This window comes from Rhinoderma darwinii (assembly GCF_050947455.1).
Source record: "Rhinoderma darwinii isolate aRhiDar2 chromosome 4 unlocalized genomic scaffold, aRhiDar2.hap1 SUPER_4_unloc_1, whole genome shotgun sequence".
Taxonomy (NCBI): Eukaryota; Metazoa; Chordata; class Amphibia; order Anura; family Rhinodermatidae; genus Rhinoderma; species Rhinoderma darwinii.
Window position 1 is genome coordinate 298,567 of NW_027461753.1, and position 12,037 is coordinate 310,603.

The 12,037-nt window shown below is 48.7% G+C and overlaps 1 protein-coding gene across 2 annotated transcripts in view; it reads left to right on the forward strand.

Moving 5' to 3' along the window:
• LOC142683582 (uridine-cytidine kinase-like 1) overlaps positions 1 to 7,429 on the forward strand; it is a 46,672-nt gene extending 39,243 nt beyond the window's left edge. For both annotated transcript variants that reach the window (XM_075847428.1, XM_075847429.1), the window contains exons 9-15: positions 3,793 to 3,891; positions 3,969 to 4,062; positions 4,162 to 4,224; positions 4,518 to 4,640; positions 4,819 to 4,926; positions 5,060 to 5,216; positions 5,384 to 7,429. In XM_075847428.1, the coding sequence (XP_075703543.1) occupies positions 3,793 to 3,891; positions 3,969 to 4,062; positions 4,162 to 4,224; positions 4,518 to 4,640; positions 4,819 to 4,926; positions 5,060 to 5,216; positions 5,384 to 5,463 (724 nt within the window). In that variant the 3' untranslated portion in view covers positions 5,464 to 7,429. The remainder of the gene's footprint in view (positions 1 to 3,792; positions 3,892 to 3,968; positions 4,063 to 4,161; positions 4,225 to 4,517; positions 4,641 to 4,818; positions 4,927 to 5,059; positions 5,217 to 5,383) is intronic.
• The last annotated feature ends 4,608 nt before the right edge of the window (positions 7,430 to 12,037 follow it).

Consider the following 12,037-nt stretch of genomic DNA (forward strand, 5'->3'; position numbering starts at 1 on the left):
CAATGTGAGGAACGTCTCTACTGGTGACGATCCAGGACTGGCGGTGGTGACAGACGATGTTCAGTTGACCTAGGACTGGTGGTTGTTATCTTGTAGTGGGGGGGTGATGAGGACTGGTGGTTGTTATCTTGTAGTGATGAGGACTGGTGGTTGTTATCTTGTAGTGGGGGGTGATGAGGACTGGCGGTTGTTATCTTGTAGTGATGAGGACTGGTGGTTATCTTGTAGTGATGAGGACTGGTGGTTGTTATCTTGTAGTGACGAGGACTGGTGGTTGTTATCTTGTAGTGATGAGGACTGGTGGTTGTTATCTTGTAGTGGGGGGTGATGAGGACTGGCGGTTGTTATCTTGTAGTGATGAGGACTGGTGGTTATCTTGTAGTGATGAGGACTGGTGGTTGTTATCTTGTAGTGACGAGGACTGGTGGTTGTTATCTTGTAGTGATGGGGACTGGTGGTTATCTTGTAGTGATGGTGACTGGTGGTTATCTTGTAGTGAGGGGGACTGGTGGTTGTTATCTTGTAGTGATGGGGACTGGTGGTTGTTATCTTGTAGTGATGAGGACTGGTGGTTGTTATCTTGTAGTGAGGAGGACTGGTGGTTGTTATCTTGTAGTGAGGAGGACTGGTGGTTGTTATCTTGTAGTGAGGGGGACTGGTGGTTGTTATCTTGTAGTGAGGGGGACTGGTGGTTGTTATCTTGTAGTGATGAGGACTGGTGGTTGTTATCTTGTAGTGATGGGGACTGGTGGTTGTTATCTTGTAGTGAGGGGTGATGAGGACTGGTGATTGTTATCTTGTAGTGATGGGGACTGGTGGTTGTTATCTTGTAGTGATGGGGACTGGTGGTTATATTGTAGTGGGGGGTGATGAGGACTGGTGGTTGTTATCTTGTAGTGGGGGGTGATGAGGACTGGTGGTTATCTTGTAGTGATGGTGACTGGTGGTTGTTATCTTGTAGTGATGGGGACTGGTGGTTGTTATCTTGTAGTGATGAGGACTGGTGGTTGTTATCTTGTAGTGATGAGGACTGGTGGTTGTTATCTTGTAGTGGGGGGTGATGAGGACTGGTGGTTGTTATCTTGTAGTGAGGGGGACTGGTGGTTGTTATCTTGTAGTGAGGGGGACTGGTGGTTATCTTGTAGTGATGAGGACTGGTGGTTGTTATCTTGTAGTGATGAGGACTGGTGGTTATCTTGTAGTGATGAGGACTGGTGGTTGTTATCTTGTAGTGAGGAGGACTGGTGGTTGTTATCTTGTAGTGAGGGGGACTGGTGGTTGTTATCTTGTAGTGATGAGGACTGGTGGTTGTTATCTTGTAGTGATGGGGACTGGTGGTTGTTATCTTGTAGTGATGGTGACTGGTGGTTGTTATCTTGTAGTGGGGGGTGATGATGACTGGTGGTTGTTATCTTGTAGTGATGGGGACTGGTGGTTGTTATCTTGTAGTGATGGGGACTGGTGGTTATATTGTAGTGGGGGGTGATGAGGACTGGTGGTTTTTATCTTGTAGTGGGGGGTGATGGGGACTGGTGGTTGTTATCTTGTAGTGATGAGGACTGGTGGTTGTTATCTTGTAGTGATGGGTGATGGGGACTGGTGGTTGTTATCTTGTAGTGATGAGGACTGATGGTTGGTATCTTGTAGTGATGAGGACTGGTGGTTGTTATCTTGTAGTGGGGGGTGATGAGGACTGGTGGTTGTTATCTTGTAGTGATGAGGACTGGTGGTTATCTTGTAGTGATGGGTGATGGGGACTGGTGGTTGTTATCTTGTAGTGATGAGGACTGGTGGTTGTTATCTTGTAGTGAGGAGGACTGGTGGTTGTTATCTTGTAGTGAGGGGGACTGGTGGTTGTTATCTTGTAGTGATGAGGACTGGTGGTTGTTATCTTGTAGTGATGAGGACTGGTGGTTGTTATCTTGTAGTGATGGTGACTGGTGGTTGTTATCTTGTAGTGGGGGGTGATGAGGACTGGTGGTTGTTATCTTGTAGTGATGGGGACTGGTGGTTGTTATCTTGTAGTGATGGGGACTGGTGGTTATATTGTAGTGGGGGGTGATGAGGACTGGTGGTTTTTATCTTGTAGTGGGGGGTGATGAGGACTGGTGGTTGTTATCTTGTAGTGATGAGGACTGGTGGTTGTTATCTTGTAGTGATGAGGACTGGTGGTTGTTATCTTGTAGTGATGAGGACTGGTGGTTGTTATCTTGTAGTGATGGGTGATGGGGACTGGTGGTTGTTATCTTGTAGTGATGAGGACTGGTGGTTGGTATCTTGTAGTGATGAGGACTGGTGGTTGGTATCTTGTAGTGATGGGTGGTGAGGACTGGTGGTGGTTATCTTGCAGTGGTGAGGACTGGTGGTGGTTATCTTGCAGTGGTGAGGACTGGTGGTTGTTATCTTGTAGTGATGGGGACTGGTGGTTGTTATCTTGTAGTGATGGGGACTGGTGGTTGTTATCTTGTAGTGATGGGGACTGGTGGTTGTTATCTTGTAGTGATGGGGACTGGTGGTTGTTATCTTGTAGTGATGAGGACTGGTGGTTGTTATCTTGTAGTGATGGGGACTGGTGGTTGTTATCTTGTAGTGACGAGGACTGGTGGTTGTTATCTTGTAGTGATGGGTGGGGAGGACTGGTGGTGGTTATCTTGCAGTGGTGAGGACTGGTGGTTGTTATCTTGTAGTGATGGGGACTGGTGGTTGTTATCTTGTAGTGATGAGGACTGGTGGTTGTTATCTTGTAGTGATGAGGACTGGTGGTTGTTATCTTGTAGTGATGAGGACTGGTGGTTGTTATCTTGTAGTGATGGGGACTGGTGGTTGTTATCTTGTAGTGATGAGGACTGGTGGTTGTTATCTTGTAGTGATGAGGACTGGTGGTTGTTATCTTGTAGTGATGAGGACTGGTGGTTGTTATCTTGTAGTGATGGGGACTGGTGGTTGTTGTCTTGTAGTGACGAGGACTGGTGGTTGTTATCTTGTAGTGATGGTGGACTGGTGGTTGTTATCTTGTAGTGATGGGTGGTGAGGACTGGTGGTGGTTATCTTGCAGTGGTGAGGACTGGTGGTTGTTATCTTGCAGTGGTGAGGACTGGTGGTTGTTATCTTGTAGTCATGGGGACTGGTGGTTGTTATCTTGTAGTGATGGGACTGGTGGTTGTTATCTTGTAGTGACGAGGACTGGTGGTTGTTATCTTGTAGTGACGAGGACTGGTGGTTGTTATCTTGTAGTGATGGTGGACTGGTGGTTGTTCTCTTGTAGTTATTTGGTGATGGGGACTGGTGGTTGTTATCTTGTAGATGTTGGGAGTTGTCGGGCTGGTCGTTGTCTTGTTCTGCCTACAGTAATTCTTGGATGCACAGGTGGAGCATGGATGGTTTCTTTGTGGATTGATTGCACAACTTCAGGAGGAGATGTTGAACCTAGCGTGGTCTGGCTTCACTGGTTGAGGTTGTTACAGATTTCCAGTCACAAGTCCACTGCTACAACAAGGCAATGTTTGTGATGTTTCCGCATGACTGGAGTGGGAATAGTATTTGGTAGTAAAGGAAGATGTGGTGAGGCTCCGTGGGGTATCCTCTCCTCTCGGCTTCATTATTGTGTCTTTTGAACCTTCACAACGGACTTGGTTTAGGGCAGTGGGTGTGAGTGAGAAGACATGGAGTCACACCAGGTCTATGGGGTAGGGATATAAAGGCGCGGCATAGCGTTATTTTATAGTGCATGTCTTTGCTTTGCTCCCTGTTTTTTGTGGTGGGTCTGACTCCCCTCACCCCTCTTGTTATCAGAGCGGCACTGGCTTCTGCTCATCAAGGACAGCCTCTTCCGGATACCCTGAGCGTTCTTCAGAGTACCCCACAAGTGCGTGGCATGCACACCATTATCAGGTGAGACCTCCACTACCTGTATATACCGCTCCTCACCGGTGTCACCACCAGCAATAATATAAGACTACTCCACCCAGGAACAAGGACACCAACCGAGACGAGTTCATCTTCTACTCCAAGCGTCTGATGCGTCTCCTGATCGAGCACGCGCTCTCCTTCCTCCCCCTCGATGTAGGTGATAAGTGTCTGTACTGACAGCTCTCCTCCCGTTTCTGATCGCGGATCCTTTTCCTGTAGTAACCATATCATTTGACTTGTCTCCTTTTTCAGCACGTCACGGTGGAGACTCCACAGGGAACGTCATATCAGGGTAAAAGGTTCCATCGTCAGCGGGTAATTATTGTGGGGAGCGGGTTTCTCCACATTCGCTGATGATAACCCACCCAGCATGAATTCCATTGTCTCGCCATGTCAGTGGATACCCCTGGAGTAATGGGAGAAATACTACTCAGATCACCTAGTTGCCACCTTGGCAAAATGCCTGGAGCTGAACAGACGCGACCCCCTGCCCTGTTAGCGATGCCATTTCCATGTACTGATAGGAATATTGGATGTTTCCAGGTGTATTGGGTGACGGTCCTGGATTTTGAGTTGTTTGGCATCATGGCGTGTTCCTCTTATTATAGATCACAGCGGTCTCTATTCTCCGAGCTGGGGAGACCATGGAACAGGCCATCACCGCTGTGTGTAAGGACATCCGACTAGGCAAGATCCTGATCCAGACCAACCACAATACTGGAGAACCAGAGGTGAGAGTAAGACGTTACCTGTATGTAAGCCGACCTACTACTGGGCTCTGCTAAGCGGCGTGCTAAATGTATGGTCACGGGAGGGTGAGCTGTAGAGCAGTATATATGGAGATAGGGAGCGGGTGTCACTGCCCCCCCCCCCCTCATCCGCTCAACCTCGTGTCTGTACTTTCCGCAGCTTCATTACCTGCGGCTTCCCAAGGAGATCAGCGAAGATTATGTCATCCTGATGGACAGTACCGTGTCAACCGGGGCTGCCGCCATGATGGCCATACGTGTTCTCCTGGTAGGTCATCATCCCTGTGATGCGCCCGATATTTCTGGCCTCCATGTATATTCTGCCGTTATCTGATGTTGTGGGTGATGGTCGCCTGTTTTCACCATCATGTGATGTCCGTTGGTGCCCTCTGATCTTCTAGGATCATGATGTCCAAGAGGACAAAATCTTCTTGATTTCCTTGTTGATGGCAGAAATGGGTGTGCACTCCGTGGCCTACGCTTTCCCTCGAGTCCGCATCATCACCACTGCTGTGGATAAACGGGTCAACCAGGAGTTTCATATAATCCCCGGAATTGGTGAGAATCGCTACTTCGTTTGTCCCGTAAACTTCTCTTGTGTTTCTCTTTATTGGGGTGGGGTTCCATCCATTGTCATCCTAGAAGGAGACAGACGTATGCTGTGTCCTATAAGTTCTGGCTCGTGAGAATATGGACACTTAACCTGTCATTGAATGCCTCCGCAGGTAACTTTGGTGACCGTTTCTTTGGCACTGACGCACCTTCTGAATGGTACGAGGGCGATGAATGCAACATGGACTGCTGAGTGTAGCCATGTGTCAAGACCCACAGGATCTGCGGGTGAAGCCTCCACTTATTTATTAGTCCCATGACCCCTCTCCTGGACTTTGGAGCTGAATGTTTGTGCGTGAGCCGCAGCCCCGGGATATACAGCTGTCCCACCTCTCTGTATCGTACGACACGCAGCCATGGATCACGTCCAATCCCTCCAGTGCACAGGGCTCCTATGGAAGTCCGATTACCATTTCCAGCATTGTGTGACAGTCATCAGGCCAGGCCGAGTCTATGGAGAGCTGTCACGTACTCCAGCGGTGGCCCCATCCTACCCTCTATTATTACATGTCTGTCGCACTAAACGAGTTCTAAAATTCAAACCATTACATGAGTTAGGAGCCAAATTATCAATGTCCAAAGTCACCGACGAAAAAGTGATTGTGATGTCATCAAAGAAAATGTCTTATTAGATCAAGTTAATGAAGATCGAAAACTCCTCAACGTGACACATATGCAACAGTAGGGAATATACCTGGAAGGGGCAAATACTTTCCACAGCACTGCAGTCTGATCACATTCTGTGGTGATCGGTCACCTCATACATCATTTACGTTATGACGTGGACTATTGCCTAGTAATCCTAATGTAAAGAAAGTCACTGGAAATCCACCACCTACTGTGTAACTATGGCCAATCCCTGGAGATGAGCTTCTATCTCCACACCAGCCTCTGAGATCCCTCACCTACTACATGAGGAGGACCAGACTGCAGATCCACCACCTAGTCCATGAGGAGGACCAGACTGCAGATCCACCACCTAGTCCATGATGATGACCAGACTGCAGACCCACCACCTAGTCCATAAGGATGACCAGACTGCAGATCCACCACCTAGTCCATGATGATGACCAGACTGCAGATCCACCACCTAGTCCATGAGGAGGACCAGACTGCAGATCCACCACCTAGTCCATGAGGAGGACCAGACTGCAGATCCACCACCTTGTCCATGATGACCAGAATGCAGATCCACCACCTTGTACATGAGGAGGACCAGACTGCAGATCCACCACCTAGTCCATGATGATGACCAGACTGCAGATCCACCACCTAGTCCATGATGATGACCAGACTGCAGATCCACCACCTAGTCCATGAGGAGGACCCGACTGCAGATCTACCACCTTGTCCATGATGACCAGACTGCAGATCTACCACCTTGTCCATGATGACCAGACTGCAGATCCACCACCTAGTCCATGAGGAGGACCAGACTGCAGATCCACCACCTTGTCCATGATGATGACCGAACTGCAGATCCACCACCTAGTCCATGATGATGACCGAACTGCAGATCCACCACCTAGTCCATGATGATGACCAGACTGCAGATCCACCACCTAGTCCATGAGGAGGACCAGACTGCAGATCCACCACCTAGTCCATGATGACCAGACTGCAGATCCACCACCTTGTACATGAGGAGGACCAGACTGCAGATCCACCACCTAGTCCATGATGAGCAGCCTTAGGAGATAAACCTACCACGTATTGTGCTGATGCATGACTTTCTGACAACCACTGCCTCGTACTTAATACACCATATTTTGCGTGTCGAGGGGCATTGGTTCTGGTCATGCAGCAGCTTTCTTGCATTCTACTGGATGAGACCCCCCCCCACCCACTATCAGGGAGAAGCGCTTATTAATATGCAGTTCTGTGGTTTTATGACTGTGACAGTCACTGATGATCTGCTGCACCGACGATCCCTCTGCTGCACCGACGATCCCTCTGCTGCACCGACGATCCCTCTGCTGCACCGACGATCCCTCTGCTGCACCGACGATCCCTCTGCTGCACCGACGATCCCTCTGCTGCACCGACGATCCCTCTGCTGCACCGGCGATCCCTCTGCTGCACCGGCGATCCCTCTGCGGTACCGACGATCCAGCTGCTTTCAGCCCAGAAACTCAATAAAATGTATGTTTTTAATATTGTTTTAAGTGATTTCCGGACTTTTTATGTTTTAATTTAGACTGAAATTGTCTTTTTTTATATATTTATTTATTTATTTATTTATTTATATATATATATATATATATATATATATATATATAAATGTTGCAACCGTTTAATATGTGGTAAGTGACTGGCGCTGCTCAGCAAATGTTTATATGAAAATTCCTTCCTAAAGCCGATCCTGCGTGATCATGTGGAGTCTATGTGTGGAAATCTGGGGCGGGACAAAAAATAATAATAAAATACTGATCGAACAAACCCCTAAGTCTCCAAGTCTAATGGAAGAAGCAGAAAATCAACAATGAAGAGATTATTATGGGGGACTTCAACTACCCTAAACTGGGAGGAAGAAACCTGCAGGTCCTACAAAGGAAACCGGTTATAATATACAGAATATAAGACAATTACCCCCCACAACTGGGGCAGGACACTACAAGAGGGGGGGCACTTCTAGACCTAAATATAACCAATAGGTCGGACAGGAAATTGCAAGTACAGTTCGGGGTCACCTAGGGAATAGGGACCACAACATAATACGTTTTCATGTGTCCTGATGTTTAATAGAAGAGCTACAAAAACACCAAACTTCAGAAACGCCAATTCTCATTGGCTAAGGGACGACCTTAAGGGCATAAACTGGGACAATGTCCTTAAAAATACAGAAACTTAATAGGACATTTTTTAAAAGCCTCTTAAATATGTGAAAAATATATAATTTATGGGAATAAATCAGCTGGAAACAGAATGAAACCGATGTGGTTAAATAAAACCGTAAGGGGGCAATAAATGATAAAAAGAGAGCGTTCAAACTAGTGAAGCCGGACGGGAGTGACGAGGCATCAAATCATAAAGAAAACAGAAGTTGTATAAAAGACAAAGGAGCAAAGACTGAAACCTAATAAACGCCAAAGAAAGAAGAAATAATCCAAAAATATCTCTAAAATACATAAATAATAGAAAACTGAAAGTGTCGCCTCAGCAATAATCTGGGTGTAACGGTGGAGGAGGAAAAGTCCAATCTATTATCTCCGATCATCACAGGGTCTGTTCCACACGACTAACGCATAGCAAATGTGGTGCCGATATTCAAACAGTGAGGCTGGACCGGCTTTCTAAGCGATGAGAGTAAAGAGAACTCCATATCAGCCTGGGATTATGAGGGCTCAGTCCTCTCACACTGATCGCATTACCTTCTATAAGGATGGAAGATCTAGGCTGGACCTGGGTAATGCTGTGGATGTGGTGTATCTAGATTGGACCTGGGTAAGACTGTGGATGTGGTGTATCTAGACTGGACCTGGGTAATGCTGTGGATGTGGTGTATCTAGATTGGACCTGGGTGAGGCTGTGGATGTGGTGTATCTGGATCTGGGTGAGGCTGTGGATGTGGTGTATCTAGACTGGACCTGGATGTGGCTGTGGTGTATCTAGACTGGACCTGGGTAAGGCTGTGGATGTGGTGTATCTAGACTGGACCTGGGTAATGCTGTGGATGTGGTGTATCTAGATTGGACCTGGGTAAGGCTGTGGATGTGGTGTATCTGGACCTGGGTGAGGCTGTGGATGTGGTGTATCTGGATCTGGGTGAGGCTGTGGATGTGGTGTATCTAGACTGGACCTGGATGTGGCTGTGGTGTATCTAGACTGGACCTGGGTAAGGCTGTGGATGTGGTGTATCTAGACTGGACTTGGTTAAGGCTGTGGATGTGGTGTATCTAGACTGGACCTAGGTGTGGATGTGGTGTATCTAAACTGGACCTGGGTGAGGCTGTGGATGTGGTGTAAATACACTGAACCAGGGTAAGGCACTGGATGTGGTGTATCTAGACTGGATCTGGGTAATACTGTGGATGTGGTGTATCTAGACTGGACCTAGGTGTGGATGTGGTGCTAGACTGGACCTGGGTGAGGCTGTGGATGTGGTGTATCTAGACTGGACCTGGGTGTGGCTGTGGTGTATCTAGACTGGACCTGGGTGTGGCTGTGGTGTATCTAGACTGGACCTGGGTAAGGCTGTGGATGTGGTGTATCTAGACTGGACCTGGGTAAGGCTGTGGATGTTGTGTATCTAGACTGGACCTGGGTGAGGTTGTGGATGTGGTGCATCTAGACTGGACCTGGGTGAGGCTGTGGATGTGGTGCATCTAGACTGGACCTGGGTGAGGCTGTGGATGTGGTGTAGCTAGACTGGACCTGGGTGTGGATGTGGTGTATCTAGACTGGACCTGGCTGTGGATGTGGTGTAGCTAGACTGGACCTGGGTGTGGCTGTGGTGTATCTAGACTGGACCTGGGTGTGGCTGTGGATGTGGTGTATCTAGACTAGACCTGGGTAGCGCTGTGCATGTGGTACATCTAGACTGGACCTGGATAAAGCTGTGGCTGTGGTGTATCTAAACTAGACCTGGGTAAGGCTGTGGATTTGGTATATCTAGGCTGGAGCTGGGTAAGGCTGTGGATGTGGTGTATCTAGACAGGACCTGGGTGTGGATGTGGTGTATCTAGACTGGACCTGGGAAAGTCTGTGGATGTGGTGTATCTAGACTGGACCTGGGTGTGGATGTGGTGTATCTAGACTGGAACTGGGTACGGCTGTGGATGTGGTGTATCTAGACTGGACCTGGGAAAGTCTGTGGATGTGGTGTATCTAGACTGGACCTGGGTGTGGATGTGGTGTTTCTAGACTGGACCCGGGTAAGGCTGTGGATGTGGTGTATCTAGACTGGACCTGGGTGAGGCTGTGGATGTGGTGTAGCTAGACTGGACCTGGGTGTGGATGTGGTGTATCTAGACTGGACCTGGGTAACGCTGTGGATGTGGTATATCTAGGCTGGAGCTGGGTAAGGCTGTGGATGTGGTGTATCTAGACAGGACCTGGGTAAGGCTGTGGATGTGGTGTATCTAGACTGGGCCTGGATAAGGCTGTGGATGTGGTGTATCTAAACTAGACCTGGGTAGCGCTGTGCATGTGGTACATCTAGAGTGGACCTGGATAAAGCTGTGGCTGTGGTGTATCTAAACTAGACCTGGGTAAGGCTGAGGATGTGGTATATCTAGGCTGGAGCAGGGTAAGGCTGTGGATGTGGTGTATCTAGACAGGACCTGGGTGTAGATGTGGTGTATCTAGACAGGACCTGGGAAAGGCTGTGGATGTGGTGTATCTAGACGACCTGGGTAAGGCTGTGGATGTGGTTTATCTAGACTGGACCTGGCTGTGGATGTGGTGTAGCTAGACTGGACCTGGGTACGGCTGTGGATGTGGTGTATCTAGACTGGACCTGGGTGTGGATGTGGTGTAGCTAGACTGGATCTGGGTATGGCTGTGGATGTGGTGTATCTAGACTGGACCTGAGGAAAATCTGTGGATGTGGTGTATCTAGACTGGACCTGGGTGTGGATGTGGTGTATCTAGACTGGTCCTGGCTGTGGATGTGGTGTATCTAGACTGGACCTGGGTGAGACTGTGGATGTGGTGTAGCTAGACTGGACCTGGGTGTGGATGTGGTGTATCTAGACTGGACCTGGGTAATGCTGTGGATGTGGTGTATCTAGACTGGACCTAGCTGTGGATGTGGTGTATTTAGACTGTACCTGGGAAAGGCTGTAGATGTGGTGTATCGAGACTGGACCTGGGTACGGCTGTGGATGTGGTGTATCTAGACTGGACCTGGGTGTGGATGTGGTGTATCTAGACTGGACCTGGGTACGGCTGTGGATGTGGTGTATCTAGACTGGACCTGGGTAAGGCTGTGGATGTGGTGTAAATACACTGGACCAGGGTAAGGCAGTGGATGTGGTGTATCTAGACTGGATCTGGGTAATACTGTGGATGTGGTGTATCTAGACTGGACCTAGGTGTGGATGTGGTGTATCTAGACGACCTTGGTAGACTGGACCTGGGTAAGGCTGTGGATGTGGTGAATCAAGACTGGCCCCGGGTAAGGCTGTGGATGTGGTGTATCTAGACTGGACCTGGCTGTGGATGTGGTGTAGCTAGACTGGACCTGGGAGTGGATGTGGTGTAGCTAGACTGAACCTGGGAGTGGATGTGGTGTATCTAGAGTGGACCTGGGTAAGGCTGTGGATGTGGTGTAGCTAGACTGGACCTGGCTGTGGATGTGGTACATCTAGACTGGACCTGGGTAAGGCTGTGGATGTGGTGCATCTAGAGTGGACCTGGGTGTGGCTGTGGTGTATCTATACTGGTCCTCGGTAAGCCTGTGGATGTGGTGTATCTAGACTGGACCTGGGTACGGCTGTGGATGTTGTGTATCTAGACTGGTCCTGGGTAATGCCATGGATGTTGTGTATCTAGACTGGACCTAGGTAAGGCTGTGTATGTTGTGTATCTAGACTGGACCTGGGTGAGGCTGTGGATGTGGAGCATCTAGACTTAACCTGGGTGAGGCTGTGGATGTGGTGCATCTAGACTGGACCTGGGTGAGGCTGTGGATGTGGGGAATAAAGACAGGCCCCGGGTAATGATGTGGATGTTGTGTATCTAGACTGGTCCTGGGTAATGCCATGGATGTTGTGTATCTAGACTGGACCTAGGTAAGGCTGTGTATGTTGTGTATCTAGACTGGA